This window comes from Equus asinus, chromosome 7 (assembly GCF_041296235.1).
Source record: "Equus asinus isolate D_3611 breed Donkey chromosome 7, EquAss-T2T_v2, whole genome shotgun sequence".
Taxonomy (NCBI): Eukaryota; Metazoa; Chordata; class Mammalia; order Perissodactyla; family Equidae; genus Equus; species Equus asinus.
In genome coordinates, this window is record NC_091796.1 from 88,795,162 (window position 1) to 88,817,036 (window position 21,875).

Sequence of the window (21,875 nt, forward strand, 5' to 3'; positions counted from 1 at the left end):
TTCTACTATGTGTCTAGGGGTTGTGCTTAAAGGCCCCTGCAGCTCTAGGGAAGCAAAAGAGTAAAGACAGTCCCACAACCTTGGCCTAAACCAAGCCACCAAATCAGCACGGGAAAATGCAGAAAATTGTATACAACTAAAAAAAGGCAGAGATGAGGGATGGAATAAAGGAAAAGAATGGTAAACAGAAAATATGAAATCAATATCTACAATAACTGTGAACGGAATAAATTACCTACTGAAAGCAGCTTAGTTACGTCACTAAGAACCCTGTGTTCCTTTCCATCTTCTGTTCTGCCTCCCTTTGTCATCTTTATTTTAGGTTCGGTTCTCCTCAAGGTCATAGGATAGCTGCTAATGCAATTGGAGCTACATGCTTCCTCACTCAAATCTAACAAGATTGAGATATGTTGTCTGAGCACTTCAAGCAAGAGTCCTGAAATTCACCAAATAAGACTTCTTAGGTCACATTCCTACCCCTGAATCAATGACCATGGCCAGGGAAGAATGGCTTAAGCCAACCAGGGCCCAATCCTTATTAAAATACTGTCCTCTTCGACAGCCTCTCCCCTTTCTTCCTACTTCACTGGTCTTGCTTCCTCATTTTCCCTGACCTCCAGGGCAAGCTTCAAGGGCGTGTGACAAGTGCAGTCACATAGAGTCCATCTTAGTTTAATGCTCTGTTGTCACCATCTTGAAATTGTTACTAAGTTTTGAAGAATGGGCCCCATATTTTCATTTTGCACTAGGTCCTGCAAATCATGTAGCCAGTCCTGTTAACTACTCCTTTTCCCAATCTGTCTTGGGATTGCCTTTAGGATTGGCCCTGGACCCTTTCCCTTTCTTGATTCTCTCTTCATGTTCTTGCTTGGGTGGATCATTTTTATGGCTTTAAATGTTCTCCATATGATAATAAATCCCAAAGACATTATTCAGCTCAGATATCCCTGCTAAGCTCCATTTGCTTATACCTATCTTGCCACCTTGATACCTCAACTTGGATGTCTAATGGGCACGACAAAATTAATATATCATAAAATATGAATATTATTTCCTTCCCAAAATATCTATCCTCCCTCATGCTCACTACACTCAAGTCTCTCGGATAAACTTTTGTACCTTGTCCTCCTTTCCTCACTCAAAAGCATTTGTGCTTCTTGTTCCCTCTGTCCACCAAGTTTGTACCAATTTACACTCCTCTAAGCAATCTATCATAAGGCCCATTTACCCACACCCTGATCATGACAGAGTATTGTTTTTTCCTAGCCATTTGATAGCTGGAAAAATGGTTTCTGATTATTGTCTTATTATTAGTAACACAATTTAATAATTCAGACTGACATCCCATCCTACTTATTTTAAAGTATAGAATTTAATGGTATCTTTTTTTGATAAATGGAACTTATTCTCATTAACAATATAAAGCATTTTCCTTGCTAACCTGCATGGTTTTATTCAGTTATCTATATAACAATGTTATACACTAGTAAGCAAAGCAAGCAACATTTTTTTAAATAACATCTTTAATTAAAGTTTTTGCAAAGGTAAAATATTAAACTTAAAATAGGTCTTAGTACATCAAAATACTAAGTTCTCTAATTGTATTCCAAGATGGTCTTTAAAACATAATATCCCATATATCACAGAAGAGCAACCTTGATCTGCAATTGTACAGAATGAATTTTACAAACATAATAAATATATTTACGCCCTTACACATAACAGTATGTACAACAGCAGTTGACAATAGTAGCTCAGAACAGCAAAAAAGATTAGTCTCTCCCCCAGAATTGTAGCCCTGACACATACTGGACTGATTTAAGGAACCTTGACTGAAATAGTAGTTACTAACTCAATGTAGTTCTTCCCTTAAAAGAGAAGAAAAAAAAGTCTCTCTTGTTCCACAAAATAAACAAAAATATTAAATTCGATGTGTTCTTCCTTAAACCATAAAAATGACAGAAGATAGACTAAGGCAGGCTTAAAAAGGGAATATAAACTTCAGAATAATTTCCATAGCATAATAGATTAAAACGCAAAACTGTTTAACATAAACTCATGAGGAAATATATAAAGCAACTATTCTTTAACCAATGAATTCAAAATCTGAAATAGCTGATTCAGACAGGTGAGAGACAGACATGAAATAAAATGAAAATGTACAAAGATGAATTAATAAAATATTACATTGCACAAAAGCTCAAAAAAGTTCAAGATGAAATAATCTGAAAATATAGGAATTTTCTCAAGTGGAAGAAAATGCTAAGTCATAAAGGGAACTCCCAAGAGGAAATTACATCTGTTTCCTGTACAAGGCGTATTTACCTTCTGAAAAGAATGGTGATATTATTGCTATAAGATAATCAAAAATTACTCTTAGAGACAACCCTTTTCATTCCTCCATAAAAGCCAGAAAAAATAAGAAAACCAAATCCTTGATTTTCACTATAGCAAAAGAAAATCTTTACACAAAAGCTGTTTTTATGTTCTTGCTGTCTAAAACCAGAATCTATTAGAATATGCTCTTCAAGGACATATTTAATCACTATACATGCTGCTCAACTCTTGATGGATTCCTAGAAGAGTAACATTAAGGTGGCTTTGATTTTAAGAGAGGCAACAATATAAATGTGCTATTATGATGGCATTTGATTAACAAAAAGAAATGTGAACATTTAAAAAAATATAAAAGCCCAATATAAAGATCCCCTTCATATAACAGACATTTTACTCTAGAAACTAATTGCACATTAAAGAGTTGTTTTAGCCAAATGTGGCTCTCCACAGAAATTAAATGTGCTCTCAGGCATTCAAATGGTCTGATTATCCAAATGACCACCAAAAAAAGAGTACATATACTGAAAGGCACACATTTCCACACTTTAGTCATTTTGTGTAAATTTTCCTTAGCACTGTTGATACATGTTAATCTTTTTTTAAAATAAAAGGTGCCATCACCATCTGTGCAAATCTAAACAACTCCTCTCCGGAAACCTTTACTTATTTTCACAATACCAAGTCTGAACTCTCTTCCCTCTTTGAATAAACAAGCTATTTTCATTTTAAAATTCTGAAAGTGGGAATCCTTGCCTTTTCAAAGGAATGACATTTTTATAGAACCTAATGAAATGATTTGCTAAATACAATGTTAAAAACATGATTAAGAATGCAAGTACAATAAAAGATAAGCAAGTGGCATTCTTATAGCAAGCCACTATAACAAAACTAAGACATGCTATTTGATTAAAAAGGAACAGGATGCAGTAATACATATAAGAGCACAATTTGGTATGCAGTGTTGTTTGGACCAGCTTTCAGAATTTTCACAGGTAAAAGAAAAGCATCTGCCAAGTATGCCATAATTAATATGCAATTCACAGGTGCAAATACAAATGGTTATTTCCTGCTTCAAAATAACCCTAGTTGAGTCACTCTGAAAGCAACGGTTGTTCATGTTCAAAAATGTTATAAAAACAGGCTAGTATACAATTCTACCATGAATACAAATGTTTGTCTACATAGAGGGCCCAAAACACGAGCTGAATATCATATAGTAATCCAGTCAGTAGCACAGGAACTACTAGAAAGCCAAAGGGTTTCAATCAACACTGCAGCACTGCTAAACTTTTATAGGTAGTTCAGGTCATTGACTTCTTCATTGAGTAAATATAAACCTACTGCAACTACACTGAAGGACAATTGAACGACAGGACTTCCGTGATTTCACCCCCTCCCTTCTCTTCTCCCAGTCTCATTAACAAAAACGAAAAAACCTTTGTGTGCTTAAAGAGTAGTAGGGTAAACAAATAAACCTCCCCTCCAAAAAACTAAATTAATATAGTGAAAATAAAAACCGTATTACCAGTTATGGCATCTAAATAAAACCTAACTACTAGCATGCTAGAAACCAGCATTTATGCCAAAGTTCAGAACATAAGTTAAAGGGACCAAGTTGGTATGCAGGGTGGCAAGCAGGCAACAAAAAAAAATGATTAGCCTTTTTGAGAAGTTTAAGGATTTGTGTTAAAAAACAACATATAAGAGCTCACAGTTTTTCTTTGCAATGTACTTTAAAGTGTTTCTATGTTAGTTCTGGAAACACACACAAGGGCAAATAAAAGGAAGACAAAAATGGAAGACAAAAAAAATTCAATATACAAGTAACTTAAACACATGTGAATTTTGTCAAGATAAACCATGAAAAGAAGTAGTTGTAAGAACACAAAGATAAAGAGAAGTGCTCCTACAGATTTCCCAGGCAACTAGTTCACACTGAACATAGCACTGCCATATTGTTCTTTAGAGCCCATTACAGAATACAGAGCTATGCATTCTTAATATACATATTAAATTTCTATTATTTTTAATATACAAATCAAATTTCTATGCTTTCTTCTCGATGTGCAAACTGGAGCCCACATCTATATTATCAATGGCCTGGAAGGGCCACCAAATGAAAGAGAGGTAAATATGTATTTAGTGGCCCACCCCCCTCTAACAACAAAGTTTTCCCCTCAAATTACAAAGTTGCATTTAAAAAAATGTGTTCAATTAGAATAATAGTTTTTAAATTATTTACTAGTAAACACAAGAAATTTTTATAATTACTAAATTGTTTAATAAAAATCCAGGTCCTCACCACCTCTCCAATGCTCTAATCAATGCACAGAATGTTAACTGAATTTTTGTTTAGCTTAAAAACTAAACACATATATAAGCATACACTTCAGCCCAAGAGGAAAAAAATCTGTATCTACCTATATGTGTATTATTTCTGCTAGATGGTACCTTTGTGAAATAAAATCATATTCCTGAGGAGCCACTTTGAGGTTTCTTTTTAAGGTGTCAGACTAAAAGAAACAAATACGTTTTTCTGTAAGGAAACTGAAGTTGTCATTTTAATTCTGCTCAACTCAGATGAGACCCAAGTCTTTAAACTACATTTAATGAGTATGAAACCTAATTAAAATATATATCGATTCCTGGGTCAAATTTTGTCTCCAAACTGTGATCACTGATTACTTCCTTTAACTCTTTAATAGATGTTTCATAAAGCAGGGAAGGAAGAGGTATATATTACTGAGAGAAAATAGTAAGTAAAAATATTTAAGACCTACTATGAGAGTTTCTAAATTGTTTCCTTGAACAAGTGAATTAAAATCCCAACACCATAATTCTTACCCTTTTGTAAAAAGCTCACACGCCATTTTTACCAAATATAACCACATACAATAAACAGTTTCAGTTCAATCTATCAAAAGGGAAGTTTCTTCAGTTCATTCCAACAAGTATCTTCTGACTGAACCCAAGTTGGAGGAAGGAATATAGACATAGCTTTACATGCTAATTATTGGTGGCAGGTACCTGTATTTAAAATCGACAATTATGGTTTTCCTACACAAAACCCCAACCCCCCCACCCCCAACAACCCCAGGTGCTACAGTTCCATGGCTTGCCAGTTAGAAGTAGTGTCTATGTTGTCAAGGTCTCTTTGTTCCGGTAGCTTTGCTTCTACTGCACTTTTCTGACATGCAGAAGTTAAGTTTTGGTTGGTGTATGACCCAAGTTTCAAACTGTCCACTTTAAAATTTTTTTAAGTTTGTTTTGTTTTATTTATAAAAGAAAAGAACCAACTCTTCACCATTCTGCATCTCCAATGGCTTTGGAAAATATATAATCTCTTCCGTTAAGATTCATAATGCCATCCTTGAGATGAAATTTCCATTTGTTTTTACTTCTGTGTATCTAAATAAACAAACAAAAAAAGAATGTAAGAGACACAATCCAAAGACAGGAAACCAACAACAAAAAATCCATTCACACACTAAAAAAACTTTGTCTTGTACATTACTACATTTGCAAACTTGTTTTTTTTTAATTGAGATGTAATTGACAAATAACATTATATTAGTTTCAGGTGTAACATGATGATTTGATATTTGTATATATTGCAAAATGACTGCCACAATAAGTCTAGTTATCATCCACATTTACAAATTTTTTTGTCTTGTGATGCCAACTTTTAAGATCTACTCTTTTAGCAACTTTCAAATATACAAAACAGTATCATTAACTACAGTCACCATGTTGTAAGTTATATTCCCATGACTGACTGACTTCACAACTGAAAGTTTGTAACTTTCAACCACTTTAACTCATTTCATCCACTCCCTACCCCTTGCCTCTGGCAATCACCAATTTGTTCTCTATATCAATGAGTTCAATTTTTTTGTTTGTTTTAGATTCCACATATAAGCAAAATCATATATTTGTTTTTCTCTAAGATTTCATTTAGCATAATGCCCTCAAGGTCCATCCATGTTGTCACAAATGGCAAGATTTCCTTCTTTTTTATGGTTGAATAATATTCCATTGTACATATACATACATACATACATACACACACACACACACACACACACACACACACACACTGTATTTTCTTTATCCAGTCATCCAACGATTTGACACTTAGATTGCTTCCATGTCTTGGCTATTATAAATAATGCTGTAACGAACATGGGAGTACATATATCTTTTCAAGTTAAGTGTTTTTGTTTCCTTTGGATAAATACCCAGGAGTGGAATTGCTGGATCATATGGTAGTTCTATTTTTAATTTTTTGAGGAACCTCCATACTGGTTTCCATAGTGGCTGCACCAATTTACATTCCCACCAACAGTGCACAAGGTTTCCCTTTTCTCCATATCCTCGCCAACATTTATTATTTCTTGTCTTCTTGATGATAGTCACTCTAACAGGTTGAGGTGCTATCTCATTGTGGTTTTGATTTGCATTTCCCTGATGATTAGTGACATTAACTATCTTTTCATATACCTGTTGGCCATTTGTACGTCTTCTTTGGAAAAATGTCTATTCAGATCTTTTGCCCATTATTTAATTGGATTGTTTGTTTTTTTGCTATTGAGTTACACAAGTTCTGTATATATTTTGGATACTAACCCCTTATCAGATATACGATTTGCAGATATTTTCTCCCTTTCAGAAGGTTGCCTTTTCATTTTGTTGATGGTTTCCTTTGCTGTGCAGAAGCTTTTTAGTATGATATAGTCCCACTTGTTTGTTTTTGCTTTTGTTGCCTTTGCTTCTGGTGTCAAATCCTAAAAATCACCGCCAAGACGGATGTCAAGAAGCTTACTGTGTAAGTTTTCTTCTAGTAGTTTTATGGTTTTCAGTCTTACATTCAAGTCTTTCATCCATTTTCAGTTGATTGTTGTGTTATGGTTTAAAATAGTGGTCCAATTTATATTCTTTTATATCTTTTACAGTTTTCCAAACACCATTTATTGACGAGAACTGTCCTTTCCTCATAGTATATTCTTTGCTCTTTTGTTGTAAATTAACTGACCACATATGCATGGGTTTATTTCTGGGCTCTCTTTTCTGTTCCACTGATCTACAGGTCTGTTGTTATGCCAATAACATACTGTTTTGATTACCATAGCTTTGTAATATAGTTTGAAATCAGGGAGCATGATACCTCCAAGCTTTGTTCTTCTGTCTCAAGACTGCTTTGAGTATTCAGGGTCTTTGGCGATTTCATACAAGTTTTAGGATTATTTTTTCTATTTCTGTAATAAGATGCCATTGGAATTTTGATAAGGATTGCATTGAATCTATTTAGATTGTTCTGGGTAGTATGGATATTTCAACAATATTAATTCTTCCAATCCATGAGCATGCAATATCTTTCCATTTATTTGTGTCTTCCTCAAATTCTTTCATTAATGTCTTACAGTTTTCAGAGTACAGGTCTTTTACCTCCCTTGTTAAATTTATTCTGAAGTATTTTATTCTTTTTGATGCAACTGTAAATGGGACTGTCTTCTTAATTTCTCCGATAGTCTGTTATGAATGTATAGAAATACAACAGATTTTTACATATTGATTTCGTTCCCTGAAACTTTACTGAATTCGTTTATTAGTTCTAACAGTTTTTTAGTGGAGTCCTTAGGGTTTTCTATACATATAATATCATATCCTCTGCAAATAGTAACAGTTTTACTTCTTCCTTTCCAATTTGAATACCTTTTCTTTTTCTTGCCTAACTGCTCTGGCTACAATTTCTAATACTATGTTGAATAAAACTAGCAAGAATGGGCATCCTTGTCTTGTTCTTCATCTTAGAGGAAAAGCTTTCAGCTTCTCACAATTGAGGATGATGCTACCTGTGGACTTGTCATACATGTCCTTTATTATGTTGAGGTATTTTCCCTCTACAGCCTCTTCGTTGAGAGTTTTGGTGATAAAGAGATGTTGAATTGTGTCTCATGCTTTTTCAGCATCTATTGAAATGACTGTGTATGATTTTTACCCTTCATTCTGTTAATGTGGTGTCTCACCACTGATTAATTTGCAGATGGTGAACCATCCTTGCATCCCTGGAATAAATTCCACTTGGTCATGGTATATAATCCTTTTAATATACTGTTGAATTGGGTTTGCTAATATTTTGTTGAGGATTTTTGGATGTATGTTCATCAGGAATATTGGCCTGTAATTTTCCTTTCTTGTGGTATCCTTGTCTGGTTTTGGTATCAGGGTAATGCTGGCCTTGTAAAATGTGTTTGGAAGTGCTCCCTCCTCTTCTATTTTTTGGAAGAGTCTGAGAAGGACTGGTGTTAATTCTTCTTTAAATGTTTGTTAGAATTCACCAGTGAAGCAATCTGGCCCTAGACGTCTGTTTGTTGGGAGGTTTTTGATTACTGATTCAATCTCCTTACTAGTATTCAATGTGTTCAGATTTTTTATTTCTCCATGATTTAGTCTTGGAAGGTTTCATGTTTCTAGGAATTTATCTATTTCTTATAGGTTGTCCAATTTGTTGGTGTATAACTGTTGATGGCAGTCCCTTATTATCCCTCATATTTCTGTGGTATCAAAGGTCACATCCTCCTCTTTCACTTCTGATTTTATTTATTTGAGTCCTCTCTCTTTATTCTTAGTAAGTCTAGCTAAAGGTCTGTCAATTTTGTTTATGTTTTCAAAGAACCAGCTCTTAGTTTCACTGATCTTTACTATTGTCTTTTTAGTCTCTATTTCATTTGTTTCCGCTCTGATCTTTGTTATTTCCTTCCTCTACCAACTTTGGGCTTCATTTGTTCTTCTTTTTCTAGCTCCTTGTGGTGTAAAATTAGGTTACTTATTTGAGATTTTTCTTATTTCTTGATGCAAGCATTTATCTCTGCAAGCTTCCCTCTTACAAATGCTTTTGCTGCATTACCACAAGCTTTGGTATGTTCTATTTCCATTTTCATTTGTCTCAAGGTATTTTTTTATTTCACTTTTGACTTCTTTGACCCACTGTTTGTTCAGTAGCATATTGTTTAATCTTGAAATATTTGTGAATTTTCCAGTTTTCTTCTTGTAATTGATTTCTAGTTTCATACCATTGTGGTTGGACAAATTGGTTTCTTTGTGAAGCTTCATTTGATGAAAAAAAAATAAGAAAGAAACACATTCACTCACTAGATGGGGTTTAAAAAAAAATCTATCTATAATTAGTATTATTTTAGCTCTTAGTATTTGTTTTTATTAACGCAGTTGTTAATATTTTCTGGAAAATATTTTATCTCTATATCTAAACACAAGGTTTGCCATATACACTTTCTTTTTTCACAAGACATTTTATACTGGCAAATACTTAAAACAAGAATACCCCTTGTTCTCCCTGATGCTTCTAGACCACTGTTTTGCCTTTTCTCTATTAACTCCTTTTATGTTCACACCATTTAACCTCAGGCTTTTCTTCATTCCTCATATCTGCTGACCATCAGGACACTATCTTTTCATTGGTATCATGTTTACAACCATTCTCCTCTTCTTCCTCACATATGGTAACAACTTACACATTGCTGACCCTTCTAATACTGTGGCCTCACAGTACCAGTATTCATACTAATACTAGTATTTCTAACCTCTAATTACTTTATCTCTAATTTTACTCTAGTTGTCTCCAGGACACCTGGCAACTGTTTTCTCAAAGGCCACCAATAATCTTCTACTTACTACATCAATAACCTCGTCATCTGACTTATTACAGTAATCTTCTGATTTCCAGGACTTCACTCTCTCCTCCCTTCCAATCATCTTATAAATATCACTGCCAGAAACACAACTCTAACCAATCACCTCTGCTTGACTATTTCTATTTCTACATGACCTGGTAATAACTCACCTTTCCAAGCTTATTTCCTACCTCCACATTCCTCAAAGATTATATTTCACTCAAAAGAAGTTATCCCCCTTGCTCCCATTTTTACAAATTCAATTCCTATTTCAGGATCCATCTCAAAAATACTGTGCCCTCCACAAAGCCTTCCCTAATCTCATCAGCTAAAACTACTCTTTCCTACTGATTAATTCCCAATGGCATTCCGAAAGATATTTCCAGTATTATTTCTAAGTATATACAATTATGGAATGATTTTTTTCTACCAAAATAAAACTCCTTATGGTTTTCTCAAGACCTAACATGGAACCTTATACATGGCAGCATTTAACAAATACACCTGAAGGATGGCTGATCATCCAGTCACTTACAGCAGATTTCAAAAACTACATAACATCCACAGTTAAGCCAAAGAAGGAAGGGTAGAGTTCAAATTGGGCCAAGCCCTGACCATTCTCATCTTTGCCTTCATTTATAATTTTTAGTTATTTGCAATTCTGTGGATTTAGGTTAAAAAGGAGTTGTAAAACTTAACTGAAATGACTTTTCTTCCCTTTCCTAGTAAGTCCCACTCATTATTCAATGTTCAGTTTAAGCTCAATGTCTTCTTCAAAGAAGGACCAATGGTTCTCCCTCTTCTGATTGAAAAGGACCTCAAAATCAAGTAGTTTTAGGCTTTCATTTTCAAAAGAGGAAATTATAGCCTGGAGAGGTTCAACTACCTGACCAAGAGCATACTGCTATTAAGTGACAAAGATGATTCTTGAGTTCCAGCCCAATACTCTTTTTTACTAAATCAAGCTGTTTCATACAGTAATGTAGAAATGTTCACTATGTACAGATATTTTTTGAGATCCCATTCCTAAAATTCCATAGTCTAACCTCCCCTTGCAAACCTTCTCTATGGCATATTTTTGGCAAATCATTGTTCAGTGTCTGCTTGGGTATGATTAGAAGTCGGGGGCAAAGAATTGCACATTAAGGTATTCCTTTCTGGGACAGTTCTTTTAAAAGTCTTTCATACTTTATCCCTTACTGAAATCTGCTTCCTCCAAATTTCCACTTATTGATCCTAGCTCTGCCTCTTGTGACTTAATTAAAAAAAAAATCAAACAACCTTTCATATATTTGCAAACCATTCTCATGCTCTTCTCTAGATCACTGACTTAAGCTATATACACATTTAACATTTACCAAATTTTTCTTACTTATTAAAACAAAATAGAGCACAATAAAGTTAAAACAGTAGTCAGGGCAGAGAGTACAGCATTAACTGCTCTTATATCTCTGGTCTGAATACAGATCTTCCTCAACTTTCAAAGGGATTGCATCCCAATAAACATATTGGAAGTTGAAAATATCATGTCAAAAATGCATTTAATACAACAAACCTACTGAACATCATAGCTTAGCCTAGCCTACCTTAAACATGCTCAGAACACTTACATTAACCTACAGTAGGGCAAAATCATCTAACTCAAAGCCTATTTTTATAATAAAGTGTTAAATATCTCATGTAATTTATTGAATACTGTACTGAAATGAAAAATAGAAGAGTTGTAAGGGTACAGAATGGTTATAAGTGTACTGGCTGTTAACCCTCATTATCTGGCTGACTGGGAGCTGCGGATCACTGCCACTGCCCAGCACTATGAGAGAGTATCATACTGCACATTACTAGCCCAGGAAAAGATCAAAACTGAAAATTCAAAGTATAGTTTCTACTAAATACATATTGCTTTTGCATCACCATAAAGTCAAAAAATCATTAAGTCAAATCATCACAAGTCAGAGACCATCTGTACACTATGTAGATATTAAACCTAACGTCTTAAGATGGATTATTTGAATGTCTAACAGATAACCAAACTAAACATGTCCAAAACTGATCACTCTCCCCTCCCAAACTCACTCCATCTGCAGCCTTCCTCATCTGAGTTGATGGCATCTCCATTCTTCATGCATTCTTGATTCCTTTTTCTTTTCTACCATACATCCAAGAAGAGTCAAGAAACACTGCTGACTCTTCCTTGAAAAAATATCTAAGATCCAGCTGCTTCTCACCACTTCCAATACTATCATAGCCTGAGTTACCATCATCTCTCATGTGGATTACTACAATATCCCTGTTTCAACCTTTGGTTCCTCCACACACTCTGCTCTCAACAAAGAAGGCAAAGTAATCCTTTTAAAATTAAAATGCAAATGATATGACATTTGTCTATTTGAAGCCTTCCAATAGCTTCCAGTTCACTCAGAGTAAGAGCCCATGTCCTCACAAAGTCCCACACTACTATACTCCCCAACCCCGCCCCCGGCCAGGTCCACTCACAGTGGCCTCCTTGTCACTCCTTACACATAACAGGCAGGCTCTGCCACCAGATAATGACAGGGCTAACTCTCTTCAAGTCTGTTCAAATTTCATCTCGAAAGGAGTAAGATGATTGTCCTATTTAAAACTGTAACCCGTCCCCCTTCCCACTCTGTATTTTTCCACACCAATTATCAGCTTCTAACATATCATGTTAATTTATTATTATGTTTTAGCATCTGTCCCCCTCCACTACAGTAAGCATCCCAATGGCAGAGATTGTTCTGTTTCATTCACTAGTGCCCTGGGACATCATAGACACTCAGTATTTGTTGAATGAAAAGACCTCTGTCTCCTCTTTTCTTTGACTCTCTACAGATAAAGTATTATCCTAAAAATGGGTATACAAATTTATTTCCAGCATGAACCAAGTGACTGCAACCTGAAAGACCACGGGATTATATAACCAAGAAAGTGGTGACTAGCTAGTTAAAAGGAATTCCACAAAGAAATTGATTGCATTCTAATGCAAGACAATTTGCAAAAAGCAAATGTAGAAGTTTCATGGATCAAATAATAGTCCCAGTACTCAGCACTGAAGTCACTGCATAATGAATGGTAAATATTCTTATTTGAATAAAATCACAAAATGCAACTTGAAAAACAATCCATTACTGCCCCTAAGCCCTTCATGAAGGAGTATTCTGAATGCCAGGAGAAAGGCCTCTTAAATTTCTTAAAGACAAACATATTACATAAAATTACCTATAAAGAAGACTGAAGCCTCAAACACCTATGCATCCTTATCTACCAATACTTAAAGGAGAATTCTGCCTCATATTAAGTTTAACTAAGATTCTAATTTGATCGGCAACAGAAAATTCATTATTCTATGATGGCTTCTAAATTGTTAAAATTTTAAAGTTTAGGCTTCAAAAATAAACTCCTAAAATTCAAGTTAACTCAAACTATATCCAACCCCATTTTAATCAGTCGTAGACTGAACAACACCATTCTTTACTGTTGGCTAAAACATCAAGCCCCCAACTCTCTGTCTCCAGAACTCACTTGATTCTAAAAATTAGATCACTCCAAAATTTACAACTGTTTATCATTCAACACACTATTTAAAGTTACTTTTAATTTCTTAGTTTAAGACACTAAAATAATATCTCTGGGAGCAAAACAAACCAACTTTAACATTTAAAATATTACGTGTACAATTTATACCAAAGAAGAATAGAACCATTCTCTTATAATATGAAAATACTTGGAAGTATATTCTTCAGTTAAGCTAAGGTAAAGGTCCTCTCTTGCCTGATAAATCTGTCTTTTTATCATGAAACTGTGTTCTAGAAAATTTGGTTGCAAAGGTTCCCTTGAGATTTCCTGACAATAAAGCTTTACTGGTATCTCCTGTATTATTCTTACTCTACAGGAATATAACAACAAATTACATTTATTATAATGTGTCTGATGTAGAGTATTAAGAACACTCAGACAGACGTCATAAGGCACAAAAGTGGATGCTCTGATAACTCTAAATCAATGACCTCACTGACTTTATTCTCTAACTTGACAGGTATATAACCAGCTTGACTTTACCTTTTCATCAGGAAACAATAAGATCCATTGTGTCAACATTTTCTCTATAGGTCTGTTTGCAATAAGCATGGCTTACTTATTATTTATAACATTCATTTCTATAAGAGCAACACAAATTTAGGATTTTCATCATGTAACAAAAATTTATGCAAAGCACAAACTTTGCATGATCATGACTACAGCTCCAATGCCTGGCACGTTTAGGCACTTAAGAAATTTTTGTTTAGTGAATGAGTAGTGCTTACAAACAAAACCCCACTGCTTCTGTTAGAGTTTTTAGCATTTGGTAAAAATCTGCTGAAATTAAATTATAAATGCAATATAATTTGTGAATTTATTATAAATTTCATGCTTATAATCAGAAAACAAATCTTATTCCAAATTAAATGTTTTGATAAGTAACAAAATCTAAACAATGCCAGTAACTAAAACAAAAATACTTGGAAAGTAGAACCCTTTTTTAAGAATTAAGAAAACAGGGAGTTGGGGCTGGCCCCATGGCCAAGTGGTTAAGTTCACGCGCTCCGCTGCAGGCAGCCCAGTGTTTCGTTGGTTCGAATCCTGGGCGCAGACATGGCATTGCTCATCAAACCACGCTGAGGCAGCGTCCCACATGCCACAACTAGAAAGACCCACAACGAAGAATATACAACTGTACCGGGGGTCTTTGGGGAGAAAAAAAAGGAAAAAATAAAATCTTTAATTAAAAAAAAGAAAACAAGGAGTGATTAGCTAATTCTCAGAGAACCTAGTTTAAAAGTTCCTAATGCTACCAAAATTTAGCAAAGCGAAATAATTTTTTAAATGATTTTTTGTAAAAATGTCTCTGTTAGTTATCAGTCCTGTTTATTGCTCTAGTTCTCTCCTTAGTAAAAAAAAAAAAAAAAAGTTACAGAGATTCAATTACAGCCTTTTAGTTTTGAGGCAGTTGAGGCTAAGGTCAATACAGGGTTATCCCATTGAGTTTCTATTGATGTTCAAGGACAATCCCAAAGTGGCTCTACTTACTTAGTTAACAAGTTGGGAGGCATAGTCTAAACTGAAAAAAGCATAACTCTGCTCAGGATTTCATTCATAACTTATTTTTCAAATGTAAAGCTACACAAATTAACTTCTCATTCTATTAAAATAATCTACTAAACTATAACAATGTTTCCATTCACACTGTTTATACTGAGTATAAGAGGCATCAATTGGCTGTCCAAATGCTGGAACAAGTCAGAAAGGATGGTTTAGGGAAGAAATACAACAGAAAAAATTGTCAGTAATCTGATGATGAAATCCTTACCTTATCATACTGGCATACAACAACATTTTCTGTATCAAAGAGTTCCTGTCCTTCTTCATCACTAACATCATCTTCACTATTGAGGGGCTCCTACAAATAAAAAAGGAGATTTTATTTATACTTCACATATTATTGCCTGTGTTAAGATTTAGCTAGTGTTACTGAAATTCCAGAAAGAAAATAAATACAACAGTGAAAATAGTTAAGCCACATAACTTGTAAGTCTGAAAAGATATTTAGCTTTAGTTCTCTCATTCTTTCAGAATAGCACAAGAAGACAATTCTCTCCAATAACTGCTTAAGATGCCTAGAAGTAGACCTAGGAAAATATGAAGGGTTAAAGAGATAATGGCACTATGTACCACCACCAGCAGCAGTGAAAAGGAAAAAATAATGGTGAAACTGGAGGAGGAAAAATGGCTATAAAAGAGGCAAGCAGTCTGGCTTATCTTTACATTAAGGAAAGGACTCTGAATACCAATTAGCATGTCTACCGAGGTGATGGTGACTGTGGAGGCTTAGAACATAATTAACTAAGTCATTCATAGTAAGAGGATGGGGGGGGTGCAAATTTCAATACTAAAGTCTCAGTCCTAAAGAGAATTAAAGGCCAAGATCTAACTAGAGCATAAAATGGTCAACTATGTTAAACTTGACCTCAGTTGTGGCAATAAATCAGATTCCTAATTAATGAAGAAAGAGAAGATAGGACAAAATAAAAGTGGAATGGAAAATAATCAGGATGATATTAGGCCTATATCTACTCACACACAAGTATGTATATATATTCTTTAAGTTAAAATAGATATCACCAATGTAAATGTAAAAAAACCCAAAAAACAAAACTTAACTGAGGTAAAATTCACATAAAATTCACCATTTTCAAGTGTACAATTCAGTCACACTTAGTACATTTATAATGTGTGCAACCATCAACCACTAATTAATTCCAGAACAATTTCGTACCTTTACCATTAAGCAGTCACTCCCCATTTCTGCCTCTCTCCAGCCTCTGGCAACCACTAATCTGCTGTCTCTATAGATTTACCTATTCCAGATATCTCGTATAAATGGAATCATACAATATACACATAGAATATGTGGTCTGGCTTCTTTAACCTAGCATAATGTCTGAGCTTCATCCATGTTGTAGTATATACCAATACTTAGTTCCTTTTCGTGGCTAAATAATAGTCCATCATATGGATATATCATATTTCATTTGTCCCTCCATCACTTGATGGACATCTGGGTTTTGTGTAGAGGGCTGTTATGAACATTCATGTACCAGCTTTTGTTTGAACACCTATTTTCAATTCTCTTACACATATACATGGGGGTGGGACTGCAGGGTCATATAGTAATTCTATGGTCAACTTTTTGAGGAACCATCAAACCATTTTGCACAGCAGCTACACCATTCTACATTCCCACCAGCAATGCACAAGAGTTACAATTTCTCTGTATCTTCACTGACATGTTATTTTCTCTTTATTTCTTCTTTGATCATAGCCATCCTAGTAGATGTGAAGTAGTCTATCTTTGTGGTTTTGATTTGCATTTCTCCAATGAATAATGATGTTGAGCATCTTTTCACGTGCTTGTTGGCTATCTGCATATCTTCTTTGGAGAAACGTCTATTTAAGTCCTTTGCCCATTTTTGAATAGAGTTGTTTGTTTTTTGTCACTGAGTTTTGAGAGTTCTCTATATAGTCTGAATATTAATCCTTTATTAGATATATTATCTGTAAATATTTTCTCCTTATTTTGCAGGTTGTCTTTTTACTTGATATTTTCCTTTGATGCACCAAAGTTTTAATCTATTAAATCCACTTTATTTTTTCTTTGATTGCTTGTGCTTTTGGTGTTATATCTAGAAACAACTGCCAAATCCAATGTTGTGGAGCTTTTGCCCTGTGTTTTCTTCTAAGAGTTTTATGTCTTACATTTAGGTCTTTGATGCATTTTGAATTGATTTTTGTATATGGTGTGAGGTATATTCACAGAAGAATTAAGTATAATCTAAAAAAAAAACAGCCCAAGGTAGAGAGAACACTCCCCCAAATCCATTTTATAAGGTTACCATAACCTGAAAACCTGGTAAGAAGAGTGTGAGAACAGAAAATCACAGATGGTATCACTCATGAATATACATCCAAAAGCCCTGAGCAAAGTGAATTCAGCAATTCATAAAAAGGGTAATACATAATGATCAAGTTGTGCTATTGCAGGAATACAAAATTGGTTTACAAACAGAAAACCAATTAATAATACAACTCACCATAAATAAGAGATTAAGGATTTAAAGAAATCACATAATCATCTAATAGTTGCAGAAAAAGTATTTAATAAAATTCAATACTTGTTTATAGTTTAAAAAACAAAACAAAGCTTAGTTAATCTGAAGAGAACTTTCCTTAACCTGATAAAGGGTATCCATAAAAAGCCCACAGTAAACATTATACTTAATAGCGAAACACAGAAAAAGGATTCCTTTTAAGATTAAAGACAAAGATGAGAGTGTCTGCTATCACTATTTCTAGTCCATGTTGTTCTGGAGGGCTTAGCCAACAAGGCAAGAAAAATTTTTTTCATATTTTACTTGTCTACAAAGAAAATATGAAAGGATCAAAGAGGCTAAATCTCATCAGTAATCAAGGAAATGCAAATTAAAATCAAAATGAAATACCATTTTCTACCTACCGAGCTGGCAAAAATTAAGAAAGCTGACAATATCAAGTATTGGTGAAGACATGGAGACATCTGCACAATTATACACTGAATGGAATGTAACTAGTAAAACAATTTGGCATTTTTTGTAAAGTTGAAGCTGTGCATACATTGGGATCCAGCAATTCAATGTTTAGGTATTGAAATTAGAGAAACTCTTGCATATGTGTCTGCAGAAGACACACACAAGAATATTTTATAACTGTCTGTAACAGTAAACAAGCAGAAACACCCCTGATGCCCATCACATTAGAAATATGGATAAACAAATTATGGTATGTTCAATGGTGAAAAAAATTATAGGGATATGGCAACAACTTAGATGAGTCTCAGAAATACCGTCTTCAGGAAAAAAAACTTGAAGAATACATAATTATTCCATTTATGTTATAAATGGGCATGCAAAACTAAATAATATGCTTTAGGAATATAAATACAAATGGTAAAACATAAAGGCAAGTTAATGATAAACACAAAATTCATGAGCATAGTTACTCTGATGGCAGAAGAGGATGGGATCGGGGACAGGCACCCAGGGGACTTTAATGAAGTAATGGGATTTTTTTTCTTTTAACTTACGTCGACACTGGGGTGTTTATATCTTAAAATAATTTTTATTCATTTATATCTATTCAATATTTAATAAAAATAATATTTAAAAAAACATTACTCAGGTAATTTAAAAGAACTTTGTACCAAGATAAACAAAAAGTTACATGTCAGGGTACAGAAGGCAATTAAGAATGAAAATTGTAGTAAGACAAATATTATCTTGAATTCAAGTAACTAAGCTGGAAAACGAAGATATACTTATATACTTCTATAAATATATAACTAAAGATGAATAAGAGAGGACAGTTTGTTAAACTGAAGATAGACACTAAGAGTAAATAAGGTTATCTAGGGAACTGGTATGGAATATGGACCAAAAGGAGGTTTTGAATGAATCACATTTACCTTTTTTCTTAAGTTTCCTCTCCTCCCAAATGTTACTGTACCTTTTTAATTACTGATGCAAAAGATTAAACACATCTATCTGTTCTCCCAATGTCTTATGTTTAAGCCACATCATGAATGCATAGGCCAAAGAAATAGTATTACTTTCACTGTCTCCATTACCTTTATAAATACAACTTAATTTGGTATAAATTCATTTTTTATTACTAGCTATATGAAACATTTTATGAAGATAAATACAACCAGAACAATCTAAAAGTCTTAAGTTACAACAATGTCTAAATTTATACTTAAAATCCTATGTTGTATAGCACCCTAACAACCTCTGAAAAAATGCAACATAATTCATCAGTTTGGTACCAAGGAAAAGAAATGATTGAGTAGCTTCTCATTTCAAGTCTTTTACCAGAAACTTACTTCTTCTACCTGCCCATCTTCAGCTCCATCTTTCTCTTTGTCTTCCTCCTCATCATCATCATAGTCTTCTTCTTCATCTTCATCTTCTTCAGATGATGTATCCCCAGTTCCATCAACTTGTAACACCAATGGAGCTTGCTGTTGAGCAGGCTGGGCCTGTGGCTGCTGTTGGCCAGTTGCAGTTATCTGTGCTTGCGCTGGTGTAGGAGTCGCCACCGTTGTGGGTATAACTTGAGTCTTATTTCCTGTAAATAAGATTTGCTGAGGCTGGATGATGACACCTGTCTGTGGTGAAATTCCTCCCGGAAGTGGGGCCAGTACCTAAGACAAAAGAAAAGCACTTATTAGGAACTAGTTAGAGGATCAAGTAGCTCAGTTGCATTACTTTGGTACACAGAAATAGGTCCAAATGCTGAAGAATCACCAAAAATGGCCATATCTCAAACAGAGTTAAAATTACCAAAGCACAAAAGGAATGATTATTGAGTATACTGATCCACTAAATTTCCACTTTACCACTCAAATTTCTGAAGGAAAAAAGACTTTATGAAGATAACTGCTTCACTTATTGAGCACTTTCTATGTACATGCCAGATTCCAGACCAAGAGTTACATGTTACGGGTCGGCCCTGTGGCACAGCGGTTAAGTGCACATGTTCCACTTCGGTGGCCAGGGGTTCGCCAGTTTGGATCCCAGGTGCAGACATGGCACTGCTTGGCAAAAGCCATGCCGTGGTAGGCGTCCCACATAGAAAGTAGAGGAAGATGGGCATGGATGTTAGCTCAGAGCCAGTCTTCCTCAGCAAAAAGAGGAGGATTGGCAGCAGTTAGCTCAGGGCTAATCTTCCTCAAAAAAAAAAAAGAGTTATATGTGAGTAGTTTATTTCTTGAAACATGGAAAAGTTTAGTAACCTGCACAGCTTTGAACTTAGGCTTTCTGGTTCTACTCTTATTCTTATGCTATACTGCCTGCTTATGAAAGCCACTGTATTGAAAATCTGAATTCCTGGGTTCTAGTTTTGTTCAAGATGACAGATACAGATGTAGCAGAGGCAAGTCATTTAACCTCTCTTGGCTTTAGTCACTTCACTGTTAGACTATGATCAATGGTTCTCAATCTTGGCTGCAAGTTACAACCACCTGGTGGCTTAAACATACCTAGGCCCCTCTCCTAATATTCTGACTTAATTGGTGTGAGATGAAATCTATTCTCATTATTTAAAGCTCCCAGATGATTCTAATCATGCAACCACAGCTGAGAACCACCAGATCAGATGATTTCTAAAGTTCCAGTTTCTGCATTCTAGGATTCTGAAGTAAACCACAAGTCGAAAAGGACATATTAACAAATATTAATTATATCTGCTATAGTGAACATATTTATAATTATAGTTATTAACAAATAAAAAGCAGAGAATGCTTTGTGATAAATAAGCACTGAATGGCAATTACTGCCATTAGGTTCAAGAAATGCGAAAATAATAAGATGGTATTTCCTTTAAGAGGTTTACAGATTAACAGGGCAATAGACAAAGCAATAACAACTCAAAAAGACAGAAAATGTAAAGAAGTATGATATCATATGAGAACACAGGAGAGAGCAATAAATTCAGCTTGGGGGACAAGGCATGGTCAGGGAAGTCTTCCTAGGAGGTAATACTTGAGTTTCTGTTGTACTTTGGTAGATTAGCCAAGCCTTTTCTGTTTGGTTTGTTTGGCGGGAGTGCTGAAAGTTGCTAGAAGGAAGGCCAAAGGCAGCATTCTAAATAGAAAAATAACATCAAGCAAAACCTAGAAGTAACAGCAGGACAAAATCCAGAAAGCTGTAAGCAGGCTAGATTAAGGCTCCTCCTCCAATCTTACCACTACATTCGTACTATTAAATTGACATTACGTGTTTATATGTCTTTCTCTTTTTAAAGTACCTAAGTTCCTCAAGAAAATAACCATTTCTCTTTCATTTTTGTCCTCACAGTACAACAGGTTAACACTTGGTACTCAAGTAGGTGCAAATATTTGTTAACTTTGATCTAAACAACAGCTGAGGCAGATAACAACTGGAAGCATGGCATGAAATAAACCTGGAGAGATGAAAAAAACAAGATCCCAAAATAGACCTTATAAACCATGCTGAGGAGTTTAGACTTTTTCCAGTAGACAATGGGAAGTCATTAAAAGATTTTAATGACTTTTCGGGGCTGGTCCCGTGGCCGAGTGGTTAAGTTTGCGCGCTCCGCTGCAGGCGGCCCAGTGTTTCGTTGGTTCGAGTCCTGGGCGCGGACATGGCACTGCTCATCAAACCACGCTGAGGCGGCATCCCACATGCCACAACTAAAAGGACCCACAACGAAGAATATACAACTATGTACTGGGGG

At 34.8% G+C, this 21,875-nt stretch overlaps 1 protein-coding gene across 2 annotated transcripts in view; it reads right to left on the minus strand.

Moving 5' to 3' along the window:
* Positions 1–3,981: 3,981 nt before the first annotated feature.
* The window catches only part of GTF2A1 (general transcription factor IIA subunit 1), a 45,380-nt gene continuing 27,486 nt past the window's right edge, over positions 3,982–21,875 (minus strand). For both annotated transcript variants that reach the window (XM_044774139.2, XM_070514152.1), the window contains exons 7-9: positions 19,501–19,821; positions 15,397–15,486; positions 3,982–5,745 (exon numbers count right to left, since the gene is read on the minus strand). In XM_044774139.2, the coding sequence (XP_044630074.1) occupies positions 5,638–5,745; positions 15,397–15,486; positions 19,501–19,821 (519 nt within the window). In that variant the 3' untranslated portion in view covers positions 3,982–5,637. The remainder of the gene's footprint in view (positions 5,746–15,396; positions 15,487–19,500; positions 19,822–21,875) is intronic.